Here is a 25,549-nt window from a genome sequence, read left to right on the forward strand (position 1 = left end):
ATATATTATAATGACTTCACATCATCAAACATTTTTATTTTCGCACAAGTTTCAATCAATGTCCCTCATTGTCAAATTTTTAATCTATCCTTGTTATTGTGGATTCCTTTATTTCCATGGGTATAAATGTTTGCTGATTGAGGTTAACATTTGAGGATATTTGATTTCATAGTTTTGTCAAGTCTGTAGGCATTTTTATAGAACATTTATTATTCATTGTCCATTGGAATTTGGGGTTCCCAGGTAACAATGAATTTGTGAAAATTAAGCATTGAAGCCCCCATTTTTTTAATATCTTCTGAATGTCAAATATTCGAGACTATAATTAACTAGCTTTCAAAATAGCAATTACAAATTAGGACTAGGTACAACATTTTCAATTCCTTCAACAAAATCAGTTAAATATTTCTGTTCATAATAATTCAAATGTTTTGCATAAAATGTTCTTCAGGAAGTTACCATTGGATTATGTTAAAAAAAATATCTGATTTTTAAAATTATATCCTGTTGAATTTTATATAATTATATGATCATTATAATTATTTTTTCTACCATAGTAACAGCTATATTTCAATAAATATTTAAAAACTAACAAATCAAAATTTTAAATATGATAATACAATTTGTGTTCATAATTACCAATCTATTTGAATGTAAAAATCCAATGCATACAACATATCTAGATGGACCTAACAGAAAACTAAAAATCATTTCTATAGACACCAAAATTATCCCTCTATGTTAAAGCTCTTATTAACTAACAAATGAAAGCCAGCTACAGTCAGCAAAGACTAAATGTTCATGTTTAATTTCTCAAAATTAAAACATCAATGAGAGGGCAATTTAAATTTGCACTCAGTCAATAACTTATTATTTTTATAGGACATCAACCTTAAATCTTTACTAACTGTGAATTGCTTAAAAATGTGATTCAGCATATAGGCCATAAAGCTCATCTCTGAAAAAGAAGCTGTGTGGTCCTCCACCATGTTTGTGTTATTCAAACTAATGCTGCTATATCACATTCAGTTTGTTTGAAATAGATTACATAAATACACACAATATAATCATTAGTGCTCTATTTTAAAATTGTTTTATTCAATCAATATTTGATTGGTATATCCTACATTACTTTTATGTGATGGCCAATCCTCAACACAGATACAAAACATTTGTAATTCAGACATATTCATGCCATTTCAATACATCAAAGTGTATAAATGGTTGTTTGACCCATTTCCTATTGTCTTAGGTCTTTATCAAAGTAATTGTAGAAAATTTATGCAGAACTGGTTTCTGTGTCAAGATTTTTTTGTAAAAAAATGTTTCAGGGAACCTCTGTTTCAGAGATTGTATACATGCTCAACAATACATTCCATGCTAAACAATATAATGGAATGAAATGTCAAGGTACTAAACAATATAATGAATGGAATAGAGGCCTGAATGAAAGTCAAGGTACTAAACAATACAATGAATGGAATAAAAGGCTTGAATGAAATTCAAAGCTACTAAACAATATGATGAATGAAAGGTACAATCTGTACAGTTAAATGTGTGGGCGGAAATTTAAATATATAATGAACTAACTGCATGTCATATGTAACTTTGTAAACTGGACAGGATACTTTAACAATTAATGAAATAAATGTTAATTATTATATACAAAAGGCAGATTTAGGTTCTAATATTTTAACATCTTGTATTAGATGCCACCTCCTTTAACATGTTTAATAAACCTAAAGATTAAAATAAGTTAATGATCTGATGGACTAATTTTTTATGGTCATAGCAAGTAATTTATTTCCCAAGATATGCTTACCGTAATGAAGAATTTAAATAAATCATATGAAGCATAAAAAAGATGTCTTAGGACGGTAAGAATATCTCCCTTTTTCGCTAAATGAATGAAGAATTTTGTAATTTTGTGAAAAATAGATCATACAGAGGGTTGTTTGCAATCATAATTCTCTGTTATAGTCAACTATATCTGAGTTAAAGTTAAAGGATGACCTTTTAATTTCTTAAAAAGAGAAATTTGTTTAAAAACAGGTATTTAAATGTTTCGTGTGTCTACAGATAACAATGGCAACAAAGACAACAAATGGACCATATCGTTATAGGATCACAAAAAATGTTGTGGTCAAACTTTTTTTTAGAAAAGCCTATATCTGCCTTAAAATGTTCAATATTAAAGCAAAGAGGCAATATACAAACAGAATGTATGAACAGTTTTATACCTGTTCCACAGTTCCTCACCAACAGATTCCAACAGTCCCCTGAGAGAAAGAAAGCATATTAACCACTCTCATTTACTCTTATTAATAAGCCATTGGAATTATACAGGCATTGTTTATCATGCTAACTCTAACATCTCTCTCATTTATACAGCAAGGGTCATTTACAAAGTCATAGACAATAAATTTACAGAAGAAATATTTCAGTTTAGTCAATTTAGTTCTCTTAAAGTCTATTATAAAAACCAGATATCAATTTTACTTTGGACTAAAATTAGTTTTAGAATTACAACATTATTACAGTAATGACAACTTACTTCTGGTCTGGCCAGTCTGGCTGGGCAGTATTGTATCTATCTTCCTGAAATACAGGTATACAAATAAATTATTTGTCCAACATAGCTGTGCAGTGAAATAATAAATCTACAAAAGGCTGTCAAAATGATGCAAAGCAGTTTTTTTCTTACATTTATTATGGCCATTATTAAAGTAATCAAGAGCTATTACTTACATGTATGAAAAGCTAAGTGAAAATCAATAATATCAAAATTAAAGTTTTGTCTTCAGCAAGGTTTTTTACTAAACAAATTTCTTTCCACCTGGTTTAATTAATTTGACTTTTTTTCTTCCACTCATTGGCCTTTTGGTTGACAGAATAAATTTCAATTTGCAGCAAGAAGTCTCATTGAAATTAATCCCACATCTCTATTTCATAACCTACATTCTAATAAATGAACAGTTAACTAGAATAATATATTTCGTTTACAATTATAAATACTATAAAGTTACATTAAAAATTCAATAAAACAGTGATTTAGTACTTAGTGTATTTCTCAGTTATGTTCTTTTGTGGATTTTTTGAGTTTCAATAATTAAAGCATTTCATACATCAACAAGTTGGGATTCATCTTCAATAAGTTTATCTGATAAATATCTCTAGCTCTCTAGTTGAAAGTTAATGGTTCAAATCAGTTATGTCTTCAACTATACAACATAGCTATTTGAAAAAATCTGTTCCTCTTGAACTTTTGACGTCATACAGCAATCACTTTTCCATTGTGGCATCAGATATATTCTATTATGACTTCAAAATTTTATAGGAACTTTTGTGATGTCTAGTAATAGCAGACAAATAGCTATAAGGTGTATTGTAGGCGTTTCTTCAAAAAACATTTTTATTCTCCTGCCCATGGTAAAAGTTAAAATTGAACCATAAAACTATATATGTTTAAAATAATAGCCCTTTAATAATCTTTTAATTCTTCCATTATTGCAGTTGCCAGGGTTCTTCTGCTTGCCCAAATTGACCAAAACCTCCCCCTATTTATCGTTTTCAGCCTTACCCCATCTTCATTATCCCAGTTCTGTCTTGCTTTGTCATACTGATCAGGACCCTGCAAATAAAAAATCTTAATTGTCTATGGTTTACAACATCATTATTCCTGTACACCAAACTTCAATGGTACAGAGACAAATACATGGAATCACAGGGATGTCATTAAGAAGAAGGATATGGAATTCATGACACAACCAGGTGCTCCGCAGGGCGCAGCTTTATACGACCGCAGAGGTCGAACCCTGAACAGTTGGGGCAAGTATGGACAAAACATTCTAGCGTGATACAGCTCTGAATTTGGATTGTGATCAAATTTTTGACATTACATGGTTTTTTTTTACACAAAACAAATGTCAAGATTTTACAAATTTTACAATTAAAGATTTCTTCTTCAAACTTTTTAAATCTAAAATTAAATAGTTGACACAGCATAGGTTTCTGACACAGAATGAATGTGGTCTAATGAACTTAAAAGTTTGGTTTTGCCTTTTAGCAATTCACTATGCTGTTGAATATTAATCCTCTCAAAAAAATGTTTGAAGAAATTTTCTTTTTATTTATGAAATCTGAAATGAGAAAAATTTAACCCCCCCCCCCCCCCCCCTTTTTCACATCCCCGTTTCCCTTTTTCCAAAACTGATATCAATTCAAATTTCTAATGGAGTTTGCAACAATAACTACTCTTTTAAATACATCATAAAATATTAAAATGTAAAATAAAGTGCTTGTTATCACTGAATGGTAAAGATTGGTTGGTAGTAAAAGTGAATATACATTGTTTATTGTATAAAACAATAAAAAAAACTTCATCAGCAACATTTTATATTGGCAAATTTCCAATGAAGTTATTTACATAAAGTTATTGGCAAATAAAAATAGAAAATGACATCATAGTCATGTCTGGCAAATGTCCAACATACATTATCTAAAAACATTTTAGATAAGATAAGGAAATAAGATGTAAAAAAACTGCTTGTTATCACTGAATGGTAAAGATTATTTTAATTTATCAGTTGGTAGTAAAAAGTGAATATACATTGTATATTGTATATAACAAAGATTTAAGTTGATTCTGGACAAAGAAAGATAACTCCAATTAAAAAAAAATCTTGCTATTGCACAATATTTTGCAATTAGATATTTCTTGCTTACTATTCTGGACAAAGAAAGATAACTCTAATTAAATTTTTTTTTGATATTTCACAATATTGTGCAATTAGATATTTCTTGCCATTGCGCAATACTGTGCAATTGAAAAGACTTGCTATTGCACAATACTTAATATAATAATTTTAGATCCTGATTTGGACCAACTTGAAAACTGGGCCCATAATAAAAAATCTAAGTACATTTTTGAATTCAGCATATCAAAGAACTTCAAGATTTCAATTTTTGTTAAAATCAGACTAAGTTTAATTTTGGACCCTTTGGACTTTAGTGTAGACCAATTTGAAAACAGGACCAAAAATGAAGAATCTACATACACAGTTAGATTTGGTATATCAAAGAACCCCATTTATTCAATTTTTGATGAAATCAAACAAAGTTTAATTTTGGACCCCGATTTGGACCAACTTGAAAACTGGGCCAATAATCAAGAATCTAAGTACATTTTTAGATTCAGCATATCAAAGAACCTAACTGATTCATTTTTTGTCAAAATCAAACTAAGTTTAATTTTGGACCCTTTGGACCTTAATGTAGACCAATTTGAAAACGGGACCAAAAGTTAAGAATCTACATACACAGTCATGACAGTTAGATTCAGCATATCAAAGAACCCCAATTATTCAATTTTGATGAAACCAAACAAAAGTTTAATTTTGGACCCTTTGGGCCCCTTATTATGTTGGGACCAAAACTCCCAAAATCAAACCCAACCTTTCTTTTATGGTCATAAACCTTGTGTTTAAATTTCATAGATTTCTATTTACTTATACTAACGTTATGGTGCGAAAACCAAGAAAAATGCTTATTTGGGTCCCTTTTTGGCCCCTAATTCCTAAACTATTAGGACCTAAACTCCCAAAATCAATACCAACCTTCCTTTTGTAGTCATTAACATTGTGTTTAAATTTCATTGATTTCTATTTACTTAAACTAATGTTATTGTGCGAAAACCAAGAATAATGCTTATTTGGGCCCTTTTTTGGCCCCTAATTCCTAAACTGTTGAGACCAAAACTCCCAAAATCAATCCCAACTGTTCTTTTGTGGTCATAAACCTTGTGTCAAAATTTCATAGATTTCTATTAACTTAAACTAAAGTTATAGTGCGAAAACCAAGAAAATGCTTATTTGGGCCCTTTTTGGCCCCTAATTCCTAAAATGTTGGGACCAAAACTCCCAAAATCAATACCAACCTTCCTTTTGTGGTCATAAACCTTGTGTTAAAATTTCATAGATTTCCATTCACTTTTACTAAAGTTAGAGTGCGAAAACTAAAAGTATTCGGACGCCGGACGACGACGACGACGACGACGCCAACGTGATAGCAATATACGACGAAAATTTTTTCAAAATTTGCGGTCGTATAAAAATTATAATGCTCACATGAAGAAACCATAGGCAAAGGAAGAGAGCTCTTAGTGCTGTTCTAAATCTCAGTCTCAATGAGTTCTTCCAGATAAAGCAAATATCTGTTTATATCTGGTCTTATTTATGAAATATCTTCATCAGATACCAACAAGTGTAAAATATCAAAAGCTTAAAAAACTTCATGTTAGTACTGAAACAAACTGCCCCTCTACTGTCATGGACATGCACACAATGAATGAGACTTTCATAGCAAGATTTCTACTGATTCTTAAACCAATATCTATGTATTAAACACTGTATTCATTTTATATTATACTTACTAAACCTGATGATGATGGTGAGATATTAACTGAAATAAAATAAATAAAAAACATTTGAATGATATGAAAACAATGTTTTTTTTTCTATGTGGTTTATGTGGGGAGAGTGAGAGGGGGAGGGAGGGAGGGTGAAAAAGATAAAATACATAACACCAGAAAGTTCTTTCTTTTTCAGATGAAAATGTCTTGTTTTATTTTCTACTACTGTAAATTCAGAAATTTTTGCGATCTTGTCATTTTAGACTAAAATGCGATTTGAAGTTTTTTGATATTAAAATCCTGGTTAATTCATATAAAAAAAATCAAATTGCGAGTTTAAATTTTTGCGATAATGACCCTGTCGCATTTTTCGCAATAATTAAAATATAACGAATAATTTCTGAATTTACAGTATCTATATTTTCCAGATATATAGTATTTTTGCTGAATTCTTATCAGTTTTGATAAATGATCAAATTCAGGCTGCTAAATCTAATTTTATCTGTTGTTCTTTGTATTCACATTTTTAATTTGTCTTATTGTTTGTGATCATGAATCATGATATTAAGTTTTTTCAGATACAACTTAATCTTATTAAAACAAAGATTTTTGTAAAATGTTTAAGAAATAATTAATATAAAAGTAATTTAGTGTGTTATAATGACATTTTTAATTCAGAAACATTTATTTATGAGAAAACAGTATCTCTATTTCTATTCAACTTAACATTACCTTTCAATTCCAGACTGTTTCTAGCAGCAACATTACCAGGTGTTTTATTTGAAGGTATTCTCTGTGGAACATTCAATACCTGTAATTACAAATAACAATTCATGACCAGAGTATTTATCTTTGTCTTATATATGGAAAACATGGTAACTGTTCAAGCAATAAATTAAGAATGCTGGTAATACTTTCATGTGTTAATTATGGAACTGTATGGTTATCAAGTTTAAATCGCATCCATATATTTTTTTAACTTAAATTATGCTTTCTTTGCGAGGTTAATTAATGTTTTGTTGACAATATAGAGATTATTGAAAACTCTACTAATAATCTAAACAGACCAATGAACCCAAAATACCATCAAAATGTATTTTTTTTTTTTAAAGATTATAATTTTCGACCATAAGGTCAAGGACTATGGGGAAATGAAAGACATAAATTCCATAACATCAAGCATCTGTATACAAAGTATAGAGGATCCAGGTATTTAACCCTCTGAAATATAAAGCTATGAACAAAGTTTAACCCTCAGCTATCTCAGATTCTGTGAATCTCATTAGAGCTGAGACAATAAAATGGTATTTCTCCCAACCTAATCCTTGATTAGAAAAATAAACTGGCTGAAACCATTTCAATCTTTGTTTGATGACAACAGACATAAAGATGTGGGAAAAGCTACTGGAGTCTTTTTTTATAACAAGGGGGAATAATCCAAAAATATTTAGTGTTTAAAATTGATAAAACATGCTCCATTGGAGTGGCAGGTGGAAAATAGAAATAGATTTTTGTATAAGTTAAAACCACACTTTTTTGTCTAACAATCATTGATACAGACCCCTTCATCATCTTCTCCAATCTCAAACGTATTTGTAGGATTCCGTGATTTATCTAATAATTCTTTAGTCACTCTCCGACTTAGGTCTGCTTGGAAAAATGGATGCTGTAATAATATTGAAAATATTAATAGATTGATCACAGATAACTTAATTTAATAATAACCTTAGTAATTTGTGTTGGCTTTTAACAATAATTTAAACAATTTCTGCACGGCCCTGGAAGTTTGAGCCATCAAAGTTTGACTCTTCTTGTTAAGGTTGATATAATTTCTACTAGCCTCTTGGAGCTCGAGCAATAATTTTTAACTGTACTTATTAAATTTGATCACTCAGTTATCTTACCTCTCAAAGCATACTATGTCAATTACTTTCTTACCTCTAAAAGTTTATCAGCTGTTGGTCTCTTCTTGGGATTTTTAGTTAAAGCTACTTTAATAAAATGATGAAAGACTGGGGACCTACAACATAAAGTAAAAATTTTATTTTCATCCATGAGTATGTATCTCTTAAAATATTTTTAAAATCTCTATTTATTGTCCTCCTTGCGACGTGTTACAAAGAACATAAAAATACCTTTCACCTACACTTCCAGTCTTGTAAGTAAACTTAAATTCACAATACTTGCTAGATTTTGTAAGAGTTTATTTTATAGGTTGATATCAGCATTGTCTTGGACATGTTAAATAATCAGTGCATATCAACAATTTTCACAAGAGTTATAGCCTCTTGGAAATATTAAAAATTATATTGAAAATTGTACTATATATTACCACTCTCATGTGTACAATTCTTCCCAGCTAGCTGTTTATTGTTAATTAAGTTGGTTTGATGTCTTTGAAATTGTATTGTCAATTATTTTTGTGTCATGTAAAATATATTTCATAATATGCTGTAGCTAAAGTAAAATGAAAATTTAAAAAAAAATCATGAAAAGAGAAAAGCAGAAACTTGTGTCCATAGGACACTTCTAATTTTGATTTTCTCCCCCTAAAATTTCCTTTCTCAATGATCATGTGTACTTAGTTTGAAGTTGATATGATCACAAACTACCTGAAACCAAAACTGTCACCCGATATTGGAAGGAAGAAAAGATGAATGGTCAGAAAAACAAATCATACAAATTGCAAGATAACATTACAGGTTTTACACTTGATATTTCCACTGTACATTTGGTAGCTTAAAAGATTTCCTTGAGTCATTGTAAATGTTAATAAGTATACTGAGGAGCAATGAAAACACAACTTTTATACAATACCTTGTAAAACCCACTCAGTACTTACCATTTGGTTTTATCTTTGAGTGTTGGAGGTTTAAATCCACTTTTAGACATAAGAAACAAAGCTCTGAAATAACAATAGATATATTAGTTGTTAAAGTCAGGTAAATGCTCTGAAATAACACTAGATATATTAGTTGTGCAAGTCAAATAATACCTTACAGGAAATTTAAGATACCGGTAGTTTTCTATTTCTCGTATTTCCATTTCTTTCATGTAAATTAGGCTTTATGACAATCACTCAACAATATTATATATAAATTTAACTTAAATATCTAAAAAGATACAAACAAAAAAGTTACATGCCTTACTATTGTAAACCAAGTAATTTGTATACTGTGTAGTAATTACAATCTGTTATTCAGATCTGCATATTTTCAACATTTTATATGGTTCATATTAGTTAATTTTTTACAGATGACCTGTCCTTTAAAGATTTAAGGAAAAATTAAGGTAATAAAATATTTCCTTATTTACTGTAAAACCTGTCAAGGTGAAGGTGAGCCAAACCGATTTATAAACTGGATACCAGTAGATTACATTACAAAAATCTTTTACAAACAAGAAAGTCACATGATGCAGGTATATAATCAAATTGTCATTTCCCTAATATTACAACCTGATAAAGCTTGTGGTTCCATTTTTAAATGTTGAAAGGTATCACCTTATTAAACTGTTTCCCCCAGCATTTCTTATATACAAACTTCTGGAGTTTATCAAATTGTAATACAAGACCAAATTTTATTTGTTCATGCTTAAAATTTTAAGTAAGTGAATCCTATCTCTTTACTCCAAACTATTGGTGCTATTACTTAAAATAAATGATTTTTTTTTATAAATCCCTATTCTCTATTGTATTTTTTTTAATTTAAACTAGTCAACATTTTGATTGCTTAATGTCTGCAATTAGAAAATCCCTAGATCACAGCATACAATATTACTGTACCTCATTGGATGAAGATCAAACATTGGAGGTTGTAATTCTGCAAACTCTATTGCTGTAATGCCCACTGCCCAAATATCACACTGTTGATTGTAGCCTCCCTTCCTTTCTACTGCTGCTACCTCTGGTGCCATCCTATAACATTCATTTACTTTTAAATTAATAATTATTTCTTTAAATGGTTCTAACTTGACACATTTTTTTTTATTTACCATTGAGGTTTGGATGTTGAGCATATTATACATGACCTTATACCAGTAACACTTAACAATGAACATATCAACACAACATGCATTGACTGAACAGAACAAATACAGGGTGTACATCAATTGAGACAGCAACCCACAACAACACAATATATCTAAAATAACATAGACCCTATCATCAACAAAACACAAATGCTATGTCATATGTCAAGCTGAGTAAAAGCTACCTAAGATATTCCTTTGCTTTTTTATTAATTCTTGCAAGTGGGATAATATGTCAACAATAATATCTATGAGGTGAGATTGGATTATGAGTAATTATCCTGTCAACTTACCAATATGGAGTACCAATGAAAGACTTTCTTTTACACATTGTCACTGTTATCTGTGCTGACACACCAAAATCAGCTGAAATATATTGTGAACTGGATTTAAATATTGTTTGTGTCATTTTTATTTGTTTTGAGTTTATAGTGATTGTTCTTAAAATGAAAATGTTGATATCAAATTTCTAAAATATTATGTAATATCATGGAAATTGTATTTACTTAAGTTTAAACATTTGTAGATAAAAAAAATCCCTGTATCTCTTTTTGCTAATCTTTCTTAAATTAATTCTTAAATAGATAAAATACATATTTCTCCTGAACATTTTACGATATCAAAATATTAAATTTTACAAAACAGAAAATAACTCTTGTAGATAAGTTTGTGCAAATTTAATGATCTGTCAGGAATTGTGAATTTAAGATATATATTATGCTCATATGAATAACAGTAAAACACTTGTTTAATGAGCAGCTCTGGATGTTTATACTATTCATATCATACCTAATTTGACTTCACCATCATCTGTTAACAGTATATTAGCACCCTAAAGAATAAATACAAAAAAAAATATTTGAATCCAACCTTTGGCATTTAACAGCTCAGATATTACAAAAAATGCAAAATTCACGTTATCAAGGACGGTGTACATTCTTTATCAAATGTCATGTTCCAAGGCAGGAAAAACAATAAATATCTTAACAGTATTTTCTTTGTGAAAAGTGTACCCCAAGTTTTCATAAATATGCCAAAATCATAATGTTTCATTTGAATAAATTATTATATTATGTGGTCTGCTTGGATACTTTAAATTGTTCAAATGATATCAAACATGTAGTGTTATCTAATATCTGCATAGTCCTGTCAAGAATTGATTACAGATCCTAGAACTCACCTTTATATCTCTGTGCATTTTACCCTTGCTATGAAGATATCTTAATCCTTCTAACGTCTCTCTACATAGAAAAGCTATCTGTGACTCGTTCAGTGGACCAGTGACTGTCAAACAGAGGATATAAATGTTAAATATAATGTAAAGAAGATATGAAGCTACATTTAAATGATATCTGTAAATCTTTTAATATAATTGTGTTTGACAGTTGAAACCTTAATTCTACTCAGACTTTTTTTTTATTATTTTAAGCAAGGGTATAAATTGAATTCTAAGTTATATTTAAAACTTTCTAAGCTATCATAAATTCTATTACTTCCAATGTATGTGAAGATGCTGATTTTTCATGAACAACAGATTATTGTTACTTAGAAAAATGTGTAAGGGTTCCCCAGAACCCACTGCCTTGGCTTCTTTTGTTGTAAGTTGAAGCCTAAACAAAATTGGTGAAAAAAAATATTAAAAATTTTCCTCTAGATACTATCTTTTGATAGTAAGAAGTTTCTGTTAAAGTTTGATAAAAAATTAAGGATGATTTATGAATCTAAAAAATGTTTTAACCAGATGCTCTGCAGGGCACAGCTTTATATGACCGCAGAGTTTGAACCCTGAACAATTGGGGCAAGTAAGGACACAACATTCAAGCTTGATACAGCTCTGAATTTGGATTGTGATTAAATAGGTTTCTGACACAGAATGAATGTGGTCTAAGAACTTAAACTTAAAAACTTAAAATTTTTAAATTGGACATTTACCTGTTATGGTCCAATATCCAAAATCTAAATACATGGTTAGATTCAGCATATCGAAGAACCCCAAGAATTCAATTTTTGATGAAATCAAATAAAAGTTCAATTTTGGACCCCTTAGACCTCAATGTGGACCAATTTGATAACCGGGCCCAAATATCAAAAATCTAAATATATGGTTAGATTCAGACTATATTCAAAAAACCCCATATATTCAATTTTTGTTGAAATCAAACAAAGTTTAATTTTGGAACCCGATTTGGACTAACTTGAAAACTGGACCTATAATCAAAAATCTAAATACATGTTTATATTCAGCATATCAAAGAACCCCAAGGATTCAATTTTTGTTGATATCAAACAAATTTTAATTTTGGACCATGATTTGACCAACTTGAAAACTGGCCCCATAAGCAAAAATCTTAATTCATGTTTAGATTCAGCATATCAAAGAACCCCAAGGATTCAATTTTTGTTGAAATCAAACTTAGTTTAATTTTTTAACCAGATTTTGACCAATTTAAAAACTGGGCCCATAATAAAAAAGCTAAGTACATGTTTAGATTCAGCATATCAAAGAACCCCAAGAATTCAATTTTTGTTGAAATCAAACAAAGTTTAATTTTGGACCCTGATTTGGACCAACTTGAAAACTGGGTCGTAATCAAAAATCTAAGTACATGTTTATTTTCAGCATATCAAAGAACCCCAAGAATTAAATTTTTGTTAAAATCAAACTAAGTTTAATTTTGGACCCTTTGGACCTTAATGTAGACCAATTTGAAAACGGGACCAAACATTAAGAATCTACATACACAGTTAGATTTGGCATATCAAAGAACCCCAAATATTCAATTTTTGATGAAATCAAACAAAGTTTAATTTTGGACCCTTTGGGCCCTTAATTCCTAAATTGTTGAGACCAAAACTCCCAAAATCAATTCCAACCTCCTTTTATGGTCATAAACCTTGTGTTTAAATTTCATAGATTTCTATTTACTTATACTAAAGTTATGGCGTGAAAATCAAGAAAAATGCTTATTTGGGCCCCTTTTGGCCCCTAATTTCTAAACTGTTGGTACCAAAACTCCCAAAATCAATCCCAACCTTCCTTCTGTGTTCATAAACCTTGTGTTTAAATTTCATAGATTTCTATTTACTTATACTAAAGTTATTGTGTGAAAACCAAGAGAAATGCTTGTTTGGGCCCTTTTTTGGCCCCTTATTCTTAAACTGTTGGGACCAAAACTCCCAAAATCAATCAAACCTTTCTTTTGTGGTCATAAACCTTGTGTTTAAATTTCATAGATTTCTATTTACTTAAACTAAAGTTATAGTGCGAAAACCAATGTGTCTTCGGATGACGACAATGAAGACGACGCCAACATCATACCAATATACGACTGCAAAAATTGTTTGCGGTTGTATTAAAACCTTGACTGCAGACTGTATGTAAAGTCTATTTATAAATAATATACAGTAAAACAGGAAATAATTTTTTATTAAAATTCCTTTTAGATAATAGCTTTTGATCATCAACAAGCTTCTGCCTAAATTTGGTACAAATCCAGTTTTTTTCAACAAAAGTTACATGCTGGACAAAAATAGATAAATATCTTTGTATATTTTCTGACAAATGTATTTTTGATTTTTGACATTCTGCAATTTTATCTTCATGTCTATGTCTAAACCAAATTTACCACAAACTTACTGTGATAAATATCCTGCATAGATCCACCTCCACAATACTCCATTGCAATCCATAACTTTTCTCTCCTGAAAAACAGATGCAATTATGAATAAATGCAAATTTAAAGTTTTCTTTTCAAATGGTTTGAAAAAAAAGAAAAGAAAACAGATCTCCAATGGAAAACTTTTTGGTGTTCAAAATTGTTAATTGATTGAATAAGATAAATCATAAATCAGCAAGAAAGAAAATTCTGACATATGTCACCTGCTTTTAAAAGTCAGAATCACTGAATATTATTAATGCCTTTTTTTCTAACTCATGTGTAGTAGCAATATACAAGACAATTTGCTACTGTGATTTCATCATAATAATTCTATTTCCTATCCTCTTTGAAAAACCTGTCAAAACATAGGTCCTTCCCACAGAGTACTATACTCTTACCTTAAATAGCTCCCAAAGTAAGCAACAATATTTTTATGTTTGCAATCTTTCATCATAACAATTTCTTGCTGTATAATTGCAAAATCATCCCCTGAAATAAATGACACAAGTAAGTAAAAACACAATATATATAGGTTACAAAATGACCATGCCTATTAGTATAGATATGGCAAAATGCATGGTCTTCTGTGAGAAAAAAACCCTGAGTTATTGGATCATAATTAAAATAAGAGTTGCACATTGGTTATTATTCATGTTACATATATTTATAAAAATTGTGTAAATCTTTCATTAAAATAGATTGTGATCTTTCAGAAGAGTTACATTTATTTACTAGATCTTTTTCTGGTTCTTTTGCAGACATTTTAAGAGTTAAATTTCTATTTTGAAGGTAAACCCCTAACGTATTTGGATTTATAAGTGAAATGAAGTATGATCACAATGGCATTATGCAAGCAAGATTATCAGAGCTTTTCATTAAAATAGTCAAAGATTAAGTACGAGCAGCAGATAAACAAAGATTCATAAATACACATCCTAATTGAAGTGTATCCATACATTTGTAGATTTATAAAACTATACATGTATATATATAGCTATATACTAGGGATGGCAACAAGTACTCGATCAGAAGGCTGAGTACTTGAGTACAGTTTTAGTACTCGGATACTTGTTTGTCTGTTATACATCTGAAGATACTTAGTAGTGTAATTTTCTTCACATTTCCACTCACTTTAGTTCTGTTGAAATATCCCCTTTGTAATACTAAAGCCCCGGTCACAACAGATCATACAATTTTTTGTCGTGGAAGATCTATAAAATAGTTGTCGTGGCACTGTCGTGCAAAACGTCAAAAAAATATTTCAAGTGGTCACATCAGCTACGACATGTTCACAATGGGTACACGACAGAAACAAAAATTGTAATTGTACTGTCGCAAGTCGGTTGGCGATAGTCCGACGACAATCATGAGTTTTTTGGGCTATTTTTTAGGCTTTCATGTCATGGGATGCACATGTCACTGTTGTATGACCATCTTACAACTGTCACACAACAGTCATTGGCCACTCGCGCATTTGACGCCGGGACTACTAGTATATATATAGAAGACCCGATTTATTGCAAGCTTTATGCCATTTGCTTTCAATATAGTTAAGGTGGCTTGTGGGTACAAAAATTTCAGCAAAAAATTAAACCTTTATTTTTTCATTACAAGTTTTATTCATTACACTATTAGTTACTACTTTAAGATATGGTACAAAAATCAACCCAAAAAATTGATTTGGTTTGGCTCTAGATGACTTTTAAAATGTTTGTATTATTGAAAAAGCTCCAAATTATCTCCCTTTGAAGCAAAAATGCCATTTTTTGGCATTAAATTTGAAAAATCTTTTTTAACTCATCGGTGACCTATATTTTTTATTATTGTTTCCAAATAAGCTGTACATAAACTAAATAATTGTAAAATGTAAGCGATTTCTGTAATAACGTTATTTTTTTATTTCGATATTACCTTTATTTCTCCTATTAGTTAAAAGGACATAAACAAAAATGCATGCTTCTTCCGGAGGCAGATTGTGAGCTTAAATGAAATGTGACCCCATTTTTTTATTTTATTTTTATATAATAAGTATATGATAAAGTTGATTTATAAAAAAATATAGCAAAATCCTATATTAGAAAAAAAAAAAGATTTATACCCAGGAGCCCCCTTAAGTGTCATTATAAGTTCCGTCCAAGTAAACGATGTTTTTCATATTAGTTTATATTCTAATTGTTCAGCGAATTTAAACCAGGATGCCTAGGAAAAGAAAAATAAATGGATGATATTTTGCCCTTGCTGGAGTCCGACAAGGCGCATTTTCAGCAGAGCCAAACGTAATCGTTCTGTTTGAATAGCCATCCTCTTTAAACAACAGATGGTATGTTTTCCAAACATTTATTCCCGCCGAATTGTATTCTTCTAAAAGCTATGTTGCACGACGAACGCACCACTGTCGTACGACAGACAATCAATGTTGTGCGAGCATAGTACGAAATTTGGTATTCATGAGACAATTGTGCGACTGTATCACAAATGTATATTGCAACAGTTGCACAATTGTTTTTTCTGAAAATGGTTTATTTTGGTACCCACAACAATGTATTTATCGCACGACAGTCGCACAATTGTGGTAAGACACTCTCACAACAGACACAAGACAGTGACACAACAAAAAATCGTAGGACAAAAAACGTGCACGGTCCACTGAACAAAGGAAATGAAAGTGGGAGTTTCAGGTTAAAGTTTTTGGTCAAGGTAGTTTTTGATGAAATTGAAGTCCAATCAACTTGAAACTTAGTACATATGTTCTCTATAGTATAATCTTTCTAATTTTAATGCCATATTAGATTATTACTGGACATATTGATTCTGTTTTTTAATCATATACCTCAAAATGAATGTTTCATAAGACAAATATTAATTAATTATTTTAAATTTTCAATGTAGATTTATTTTCTTTTTTTCTTAGGAATTATTTATCATACATGTACTGTAGCAATTTATAATAGATCTATATCCAGATGCTCCGCAGGGCGCAGCTTTATACGACCCCAGAGGTCGAACCCTGAACAGTTGGGGCAAGTATGGACAAAACATTCAAGCGTGATACAGCTCTGAACTTGGATTGTGATCAAATTTTTGACATTACATGTTTTTTTTTCACAAAACAAATGTCAAGATTTTACAAATCAATTAAAGATTTCTTCTTCAAACTTTTTAAATCTAAAATTAAATAGTTGACACAGCATAGGTTTCTGACACAGAATGAATGTGGTCTAATGAACTTAAAATATTTTTTTTGCCTTTGAGCAATTCACTATGCTGTTGAATATTAATCCTCTCAAAAAAATGTTTGAAGAAATTTTCTTTTTATTTATGAAATCTGAAATGAGAAAAATTTAAACCCCCCCCCTTTTTTTTCACATCCTCGTTTCCCTTTTTGCAAAACTGATATCAATTCAAATTTCTAATGGAGTTTGCAACAATAACTACTCTTTTAAATACATCATAAAATATTAAAATGTAAAATAAAGTGCTTGTTATCACTGAATGGTAAAGATTGGTTGGTAGTAAAAGTGAATATACATTGTTTATTGTATAAAACAATAAAAAAAACTTCATCAGCAACATTTTATATTGGCAAATTTCCAATGAAGTTATTTACATAAAGTTATTGGCAAATAAAAATAGAAAATGACATCATAGTCATGTCTGGCAAATGTCCAACATACATTATCTAAAAACATTTTAGATAAGATAAGGAAAAAAAGCTTCATCAGCAACATTTTATATTGGCAAATTTCCAATGAAGTTATTTACATAAAGTTATTGGCAAATAAAAATAGAAAATGACATCATAGTCATGTCTGGCAAATTTCCAACATATATTATCAACTTCTATTCTATACAAAGAAAGATAACTCCAATTGAAAATTAATTGCTATTGCACAATATTGTGCAATTAGATATTTCTTGCTATTGTGCAATACTGTGCAATTGAAAATTTCTTGCTATTGCACAATACTTGATATGGAATCCTGATTTGGACCAACTTGAAAACTGGGCCCATAATCAAAAATCAAAGTACATATTTAGATAAAGCATATCAAATAAGCCCAAGAATTTAATTTTTGTTAAAATCAAACTTAGTTTAATTTTGGACCCTTTGGACCTTAATGTAGACCAATTTGAAAACTGGACCAAAAATTAAGAATCTACATACACAGTTAGATTTGGCATATCAAAGAACCCATTTATTCAATTTTTGATGAACAAAGTTTAATTTTGGACCCCCATTTGGACCAACTTGAAAACTAGGCCAATAATTAAAAATCTAAGTACATTTCTAAATTCAGCATATCAAACAACCCCCAGGATTCAATTTTTGTTAAAATCAAACTAAGTTTAATTTTGGACCCTTTGGACCTTAATGTAGACCAATTTGAAAACGGGACCAAAAATTAAGAATCTGCATACACAGTTAGATTCGGCATACCAAAGAACCCCAAGTATTCAATTTTTGATGAAATCAAACAAAGTTTAATTTGGACCCTTTGGGCCCTTTATTCCTAAACTGTTGGGACCAAAACTCCCAAAATCAATACCAACCTTCCTTTTATGGTCATAAACCTTGTGTTTAAATTTCATAGATTTCTATTTACTTAAACTAAAGTTATAGTGCGAAAACCAAGAAAATGCTTATTTGGGCCCTTTTTGGCCCCTTATTCCTAAAATGTTAGGACCAAAACTCCCAAAATCAATCCCAACCTTCCTTTTGTGGTCATAAACCTTGTGTTAAAATTTCATAGATTTCTATTCACTTTTACTAAAGTTAGAGTGCGAAAACTAAAAGTATTCGGACGACGACGACGCCTACGACGCCAACGTGATAGCAATATACGACGAAATTTTTTTCAAATTTTGCGGTCGTATAAAAAGTTAAAAAATAACTTTGATTACAATGTTCTTTCAATTACCAGTCCTTTTTAATTCCACTGCTAATAATTGTTTATTCTAGGCAAATCATGATCAGTTGTTGCATACATGTAATAGAATCCAAAATCTTTTGAAAAATCAGGTAAACATAGAAATAAGATGGATACCCTGAAATATCACCTCACAAGATGAACTTTTATTTTGCAAGTTTTTTATTGCATCAGGATCCAACAGACAGCAGGAGACCCAGGTACACAGTACCCAGCTGTGTTCTATTACCAGAATTATATGTAGAATATACTTGTGTAATTATATAATTCATTAGCATATCCAGTATTTATACAAACAACTGGTACATATAATTCTACAATAAAATACATTTGGTACCTGGTTCTAATTTTATCATCTTAATTGCTGCTAAATCATCTGTATTGAGATTTCTTGCCTGAAAAATAAACAAAAATAACAGTAATAAACAAGATGCACTTTGAGCTATTGCAGACTTATTTTACACCTGCTCAAAGGAGCTCAATGTTGCTGACTCAATGAAATGAAAATGATTTTCTTAATGTCATGAACATTTAAGTGCACAATATTTTGAAGATACAAGTTTGCACTAAACAGAAAGTACATGTAGATGGTTGATATAAAATATATAACTACATGTATAAACATCATAATCATGTGAATACATGTTTCTATGACTTACAATTGCTGAGAAAAGAAGGGAAACTATCAAGATCAAAACTATAATGTACTCCAAATTTACAACAGTATGATGTGACACTATTACAGACAATAAGGAAAGTATGGTTATGATGGTACATTTGTATATCCACATCCCTTGGATCCAAGGCCATGCTACAATGTAATTATATAGCCAGGAATGAAATACATGTAGCGGACCAGTTAGCAAAAGATGGAACAAAGGAGGCCTTAACTTTAAATGACCAATTCATTGGTATTCCAATGTCAGGATGTCAACAAAAATGAAATGGCAGAGTAGATGCAGGGGTCGAAATTGGCGCTGGTCCGGTGGACCAGTAGAAATTTGTCTATAATTATCACGGATTCCATAGCAATATAGGTTTGTTTACAAATAAATTTACCTGCGAAATAAATTACAAGGTACTGGAGGGTACTAAGTATTACAATTGATCAAGTTAATTAATATCTCGGGTGAGCGTCCTTCACAACAAGACAATAGTGGAATTTCTGGAAGGAGTTAAACCGTTTGACCAAAAATCATAAATGAGCGACATCCAAAAGGAAGATTGGAATAGCGTTTATGAAATTGACAAAAGGAAAGGTAAATATCAAAAATCCTGGGAAAGATGGCGAATGGTTGAAATATATAGTCAATACATGTAGCAATGTAATGAATTGTATAACATGTAAAAAAAAAAAAAATAGTTCCGGCTATTGAAATGTGGAACATTTTGGGACAGCGAGCCAGACGACCCAGTCAGCACCCTTTGGTCGTTGTGATGATTGTAATGAAGTGGAAGACCATGTTGACATTTTTTCTGTCCTTGATCCTGATAATGATAAAAGAAATTGAGATTATCAAAGCCTTTGTCAAAATCAGGATAGAGACTCTCTCTTTTTCTTGTCTAACATATGTTATAGAAAGCATGAAAATAAAAGTAAACGTCTATCATTTATATTAGTGTTTGTCACATGAATGTAATTTTTGCAGGACCCAGTAGATTTGGAGCCGGACCAGTGGATTATTCAGTCCACTGGTCTGGCTGGCCAATACACACAAAAGCTTAAATTCAAACCCTGAGTAGATGGATTATAAGTGACATTGGAAGACAACTTTATGAGCTGCTACCTACAAAAAAAATTAATTATTGATAAGGTTGTCCAACTTGATTTCCAGTCATGAAATTGAAAGAATTCTATCAAATTGTGAACAGGCTATCTGAGGTTAAAAGAGTATCGCCGTCAAACATGTCAATCCATATTACTCCACAGGGTTTCAGATGACAGCCAATATTTTTGCATTTTGCCAAAAAATCAATATTGTGGCAATTACAATTCGTCATTGGCAAAAGAAATATAACAGTTTGACTTGGGCCATCTTGTTTACTTTTAAGAGGTTTCTTGGACTTTTCCCTAATCTGACAATACTGGGAATTCAGCTTAACCTCATAACACTTTTGTCTAAAAATTTAATAGCTACATCTATGGGCAACAATATATTGTTTATAATTTATAAAGGCAAAACAGGAAAGGTGTTGATTCAATGTACTGTTAAATGAAAAATTAATGAATATGGTGTGGCTAAATGGAGTTGCATGCATGTCACTATTGCAATTTGGATTTTTTTACAACTTGGAAGGGAATCATCGTTTTGAAGTGGATACTTCACATTTGTTTTAGCAATGCACTTATGTTTAAAGCATAGTTTAAGACTCTTCTTTTCTTTTATCGATGGTCTACAAAAGAAAACTGTTGTACTATTTGTGACCAAAAATGTTCAAAAAGTAATAAAAAGTTCTTACTTTGAATTTTATCCTGTTACAAGTAAATGTTTTGAAGTTGGTAATCTACAATCATTTAAGAGACACACTTGTTTCAAATGCTGTTTGAGGCATAGCTTTTTACATCTTAGCTTTTTCTTTTAATGTGGTCTAGAAAAAAGTATCCAATAAACTTATTGCAGATAGTTTCCATGTTCTGCCTCAGACATTTTCAGAGTTAAACTTTCAAGATCTTTTTTCGCAATTTTTTCATATTCTTTGAAGAATTAAAATTGCCAAAGGTGATACTGACAGGTGAATAGAAAAATGGTCACTTGAGGTCTTCTTCCAACCAGCAGGGTAATTTGGATGTGCAGGATGTACATGTATCAAGTACGCAGCCATGTTGGATCAGATAGGGAGCATTAAATCTGATGCCTCACGCTATGCTATCTGCACGTTAAAAACCCTTCCAACAACTCTTAAAGGGGTCCATCAATATCAGTGACCTGTTGCAAAGGCCAAATTTCTGTCCCTATCTTATATACCCTATATTTCAAGTGGCAGTTAAAATTTTCCAACCTTACCCCTAATGGTCTCATTTACAAGACCTACCAATTGTATTCATTGTTAATTTGTTCTCATCCTGAACTGTCTGAACATGTATGAAATATTTGCCACTGGACGTTTAGCAACCAATAATCAAACTATTTATAAATTGTCTATTCATGACAATATTAATTTAGATTATAAAATAGATATAAAGAATTTTTATGGACATAAATGTGACAACAAGATTACAAGATGTTTTGTTTGTTAAAAAGAAGGAAATTTTAAGGAAAAAATATATATAATCTTGATGTTAGACATGTAAGATGGTGCACCAAAATTGAAAGTGGCCAAAAAATTACTGATTTGAAGTCTGTTCCATGATTGACCATCATCAATGGATTGGAAGTCACTTGAAACTCGCAGAAACATCAATCGAGTAAGAATGATGTTCAAAATCGCACACAAACTCATTGCATTAGATCCAAACCTTTACCTTTTACCACAGCTAGTCAAAAACACCAAATTCATTTCAATATATTACCAAACATTCAACTCTAGAACAGATTACTTTAGGTACAGCTTTTTCCATTTACAGTTGTACTGTGGAATTCACTTCCACAAAACATCAACAGTGTTCACTCCATGGATCAGTTAAAATACTAAATTTATCTTATCTTATCTTATCTAAATAGACTATATTTAGATATCTAACTAATCTGTTTGTAAATATGTGTTTATTTTTTTTATTTTTTTCTGCACAAAATTATTTCCATTGTGGCGTCAGATATTTTGTTTTATGATGTCAAAATTTTATGGGAACCTGTGTGATATTCAGTAATGGCGGATAAATAGCGATAAGGTGTATTGTAGCAGGACACGGGAAATTACAAAAAAATGAGAATTGCTTACGTACATAGTGTAAGCGGGATACAGGAATCAGAAAACACAGTATAAGTAAGTGGGATGCGGGATCAGAACCCTCTAATGAGACTCCCTTTTTACTTACAGAAATTAGCGCACCAAATTAAGATGAAAATAATTGTACAATGTACATGCACCACGAGGGCATGAGACAATTAGTGTTAATGTTTTGACCTTAGGATCAGGACACTGCAACTTTCAAGAAAAAAGATAAAAAGAATAAAAAAACAAATATTGAAGGTATATAATCTTGGCATAATTACATGACTATCCTCTCTACAGGTTTTCACATTCTTTTGGATAGATTGGTTATGATTCATCAACAGTGTCAAAATGAGTACATTTTTTATCAAAATATTTTTTGTTTTAAATTTGATATTTTCATTTTTAAAATGTTTCCGCAGTATTTGTGAGGACAAATACACCAGAAACAAATTGGACATCTGTAATCGGAAACACTTGACAGTGGACTGTCGCTGAAACTCACCTTATAAACATCTCCGTAAGTTCCGCTCCCCACACGCTGGATGAGCTCAAAATCATCCTGTGGGTTACGACGGAGGATGCCTGAATCCACTTGTCTGTTAAAATCCATTATTCTTGTTCATCTACATTATATTTCTTCTCATTTATAAATAAAAACATTTCTGTCATTTTTCCGATTCCAAAAATCGTATTCTACTTCCGGTGTGTGCGTGCGCAGTGTTCATGTTATTTTGTTCTTTTTCAAAGGGACTTAATTTCGCGGGTTATTTTCTCAGTTTATAAATAAAGGCAACAGTAGTATATTCATAAATCGATAGAGAAAAACAAATCCGAGTTACAAACTAAAACTGAGGGAAACGTCAAATATAAGAGAACTACGACACAACAGAGACACAACACCGAAATGTAAAACTCACAGAAACGAACTATAATGTAACAATGGCCATTTTCCTGACTTGGTATATGGAATTTTATGAAAAAAAAATAATTGTTGGGTTGAACCTGGTTTTGTGGCATGCCAAACCTCCCGATTTAATGACAGTATAATTATAACATTAAAATGAAAACACTACAGTACACGACAGGGCTACAATAAATTATGGGAGAAAATATAGGACATATAGAAACAAAGGAATCATAGCCACCAAAAGGTAACAGGTTAAAAAATATTTTTACACGCCAGACGCTCGCTACGTCCACATAAAACTATGCTCAGATGAAAAAAGTTTGAAAGCCATAACAACTACAAAGTTGAAGATCGCCGTGGACCAAAAGTTCCAAAAAGTTAAAATTTATCAAGAATAATACATAGTTTTTGCAAACAGTAAATTTTATAAAATGACTATATGATAGATATACATGACTAAACTGAAGTGGTGACTAGCCAAAGAATAAAAACGAATACATGACAATCACATCCGTGTTAGCCCAAGTCATTGCAGCGCCAAAAGTGACGTGAGGTTACAGTTAAATTTCTACAACGTGTTCCGAAAATCAAGAAAGAATTTGGATGAAATTCAAGATTAGATTTGTATGACTTATCTAACTTATAATTATAACAGTGAAAATTATAATACTAATTAATATTTAATTGTAGTAAGTAGTAATTAGATAATTAATTGTATTATCTAGCTTTGTCGGTGTTTCTTCTGATCAAACTGCAAACCAAATATATCGTGTAAATTTCGTTTATCCAAAATTAAATCTACCAAATGAACTGGATGAGTAGTTATCCCCAACACAACACACGAATACAATAGAAAAAAATACGATTTACAACTTCAAACGTTACTTTAAGACATTTGACAAAATCCGATGACAACAACAAACACAACATTAAAACCAAACAAATTAATTTGGGATGGAAAAGTACCGTGCCACGTCTTAAAGCAATACGAATTCACACTCAGCCAAACAGTCACATTCTGGAATAAGTCACGTTTGGTAATAAAACAATCAGACGACGTAATGACAAACCACAATCTAACACGTGGTAAAAATGTCCATAGTTAGTTTGGACAAAGATACATCGTATGGATCAACCAATTCGTGATGGTGTCCGTAAAATTTACGGAGTGTCATTTTTAATCTGTCCTCCTCATAACTTTGTTGGAGCAGTTTCTTCGTTAGAAGCACACTCCTGTATATGAAGTCCGTATAGTGTGAACATGCACGAGAATAACGTATCAACTGAGATATGTAAACACCATACGAAGAGGCAGAGGGTATGTTACTGCTGAGAAATGGGAAAAATCAAATTGACAATTGAGAAGTTGAAATCGTCCTTCTAGTATCAGTAGTATCCTTAATTTCAAGTTCACTGGGATATATGAGATGCAAGTACTGGCTGAAATATGGGTTATTCAATGATAGGACATTATCAATATATCGGAAAGTGAAATTAAAGAATACCCGACTATCCTGGTTCCCGGTACTACGTTCCAGGTATTAGCCATACTTTTTCATTGGTATATGTGTAACATACTTAATATTGCGATCAGGAACCAGTCTAATACCCGACTTCCCATTATGAGCATTGGCTGTCCAATTTATGTTCACCAATTTGGCCAAAATTCTCATATTTGATTAACAGCACAATCAACGCATGTCCAAAGTAAAAAAGGTGTAAAATAAACAATTTACAAGAT

At 30.9% G+C, this 25,549-nt stretch overlaps 1 protein-coding gene across 4 annotated transcripts in view; it reads right to left on the reverse strand.

Annotated features, from left to right (window-relative positions):
* Positions 1-23,620, reverse strand: part of LOC139514506 (mitogen-activated protein kinase kinase kinase kinase 5-like) — a 76,046-nt gene extending 52,426 nt beyond the window's left edge. The window contains exons 1-16 of one of the 4 annotated variants that reach the window (XM_071303856.1): positions 23,404-23,619; positions 19,363-19,420; positions 14,496-14,586; positions 14,076-14,140; positions 11,619-11,722; positions 11,228-11,270; positions 10,732-10,804; positions 10,194-10,325; positions 9,252-9,314; positions 8,348-8,429; positions 7,971-8,075; positions 7,142-7,220; positions 6,431-6,459; positions 3,581-3,631; positions 2,555-2,598; positions 2,241-2,279 (exon numbers count right to left, since the gene is read on the reverse strand). In XM_071303856.1, coding sequence (XP_071159957.1) covers positions 2,241-2,279; positions 2,555-2,598; positions 3,581-3,631; positions 6,431-6,459; positions 7,142-7,220; positions 7,971-8,075; positions 8,348-8,429; positions 9,252-9,314; positions 10,194-10,325; positions 10,732-10,804; positions 11,228-11,270; positions 11,619-11,722; positions 14,076-14,140; positions 14,496-14,586; positions 19,363-19,420; positions 23,404-23,511 — 1,166 coding nt within the window. In that variant the 5' untranslated portion in view covers positions 23,512-23,619. Of the gene's footprint in view, positions 1-2,240; positions 2,280-2,554; positions 2,599-3,580; positions 3,632-6,430; positions 6,460-7,141; positions 7,221-7,970; positions 8,076-8,347; positions 8,430-9,251; positions 9,315-10,193; positions 10,326-10,731; positions 10,805-11,227; positions 11,271-11,618; positions 11,723-14,075; positions 14,141-14,495; positions 14,587-19,362; positions 19,421-23,403 lie in introns of all 4 variants that reach the window. The other 3 variants (XM_071303854.1, XM_071303855.1, XM_071303857.1) reach the window with 3 other exon arrangements.
* Between the last annotated feature and the right edge of the window lie 1,929 nt (positions 23,621-25,549).

Source organism: Mytilus edulis, chromosome 3, assembly GCF_963676685.1.
Source record: "Mytilus edulis chromosome 3, xbMytEdul2.2, whole genome shotgun sequence".
Taxonomy (NCBI): Eukaryota; Metazoa; Mollusca; class Bivalvia; order Mytilida; family Mytilidae; genus Mytilus; species Mytilus edulis.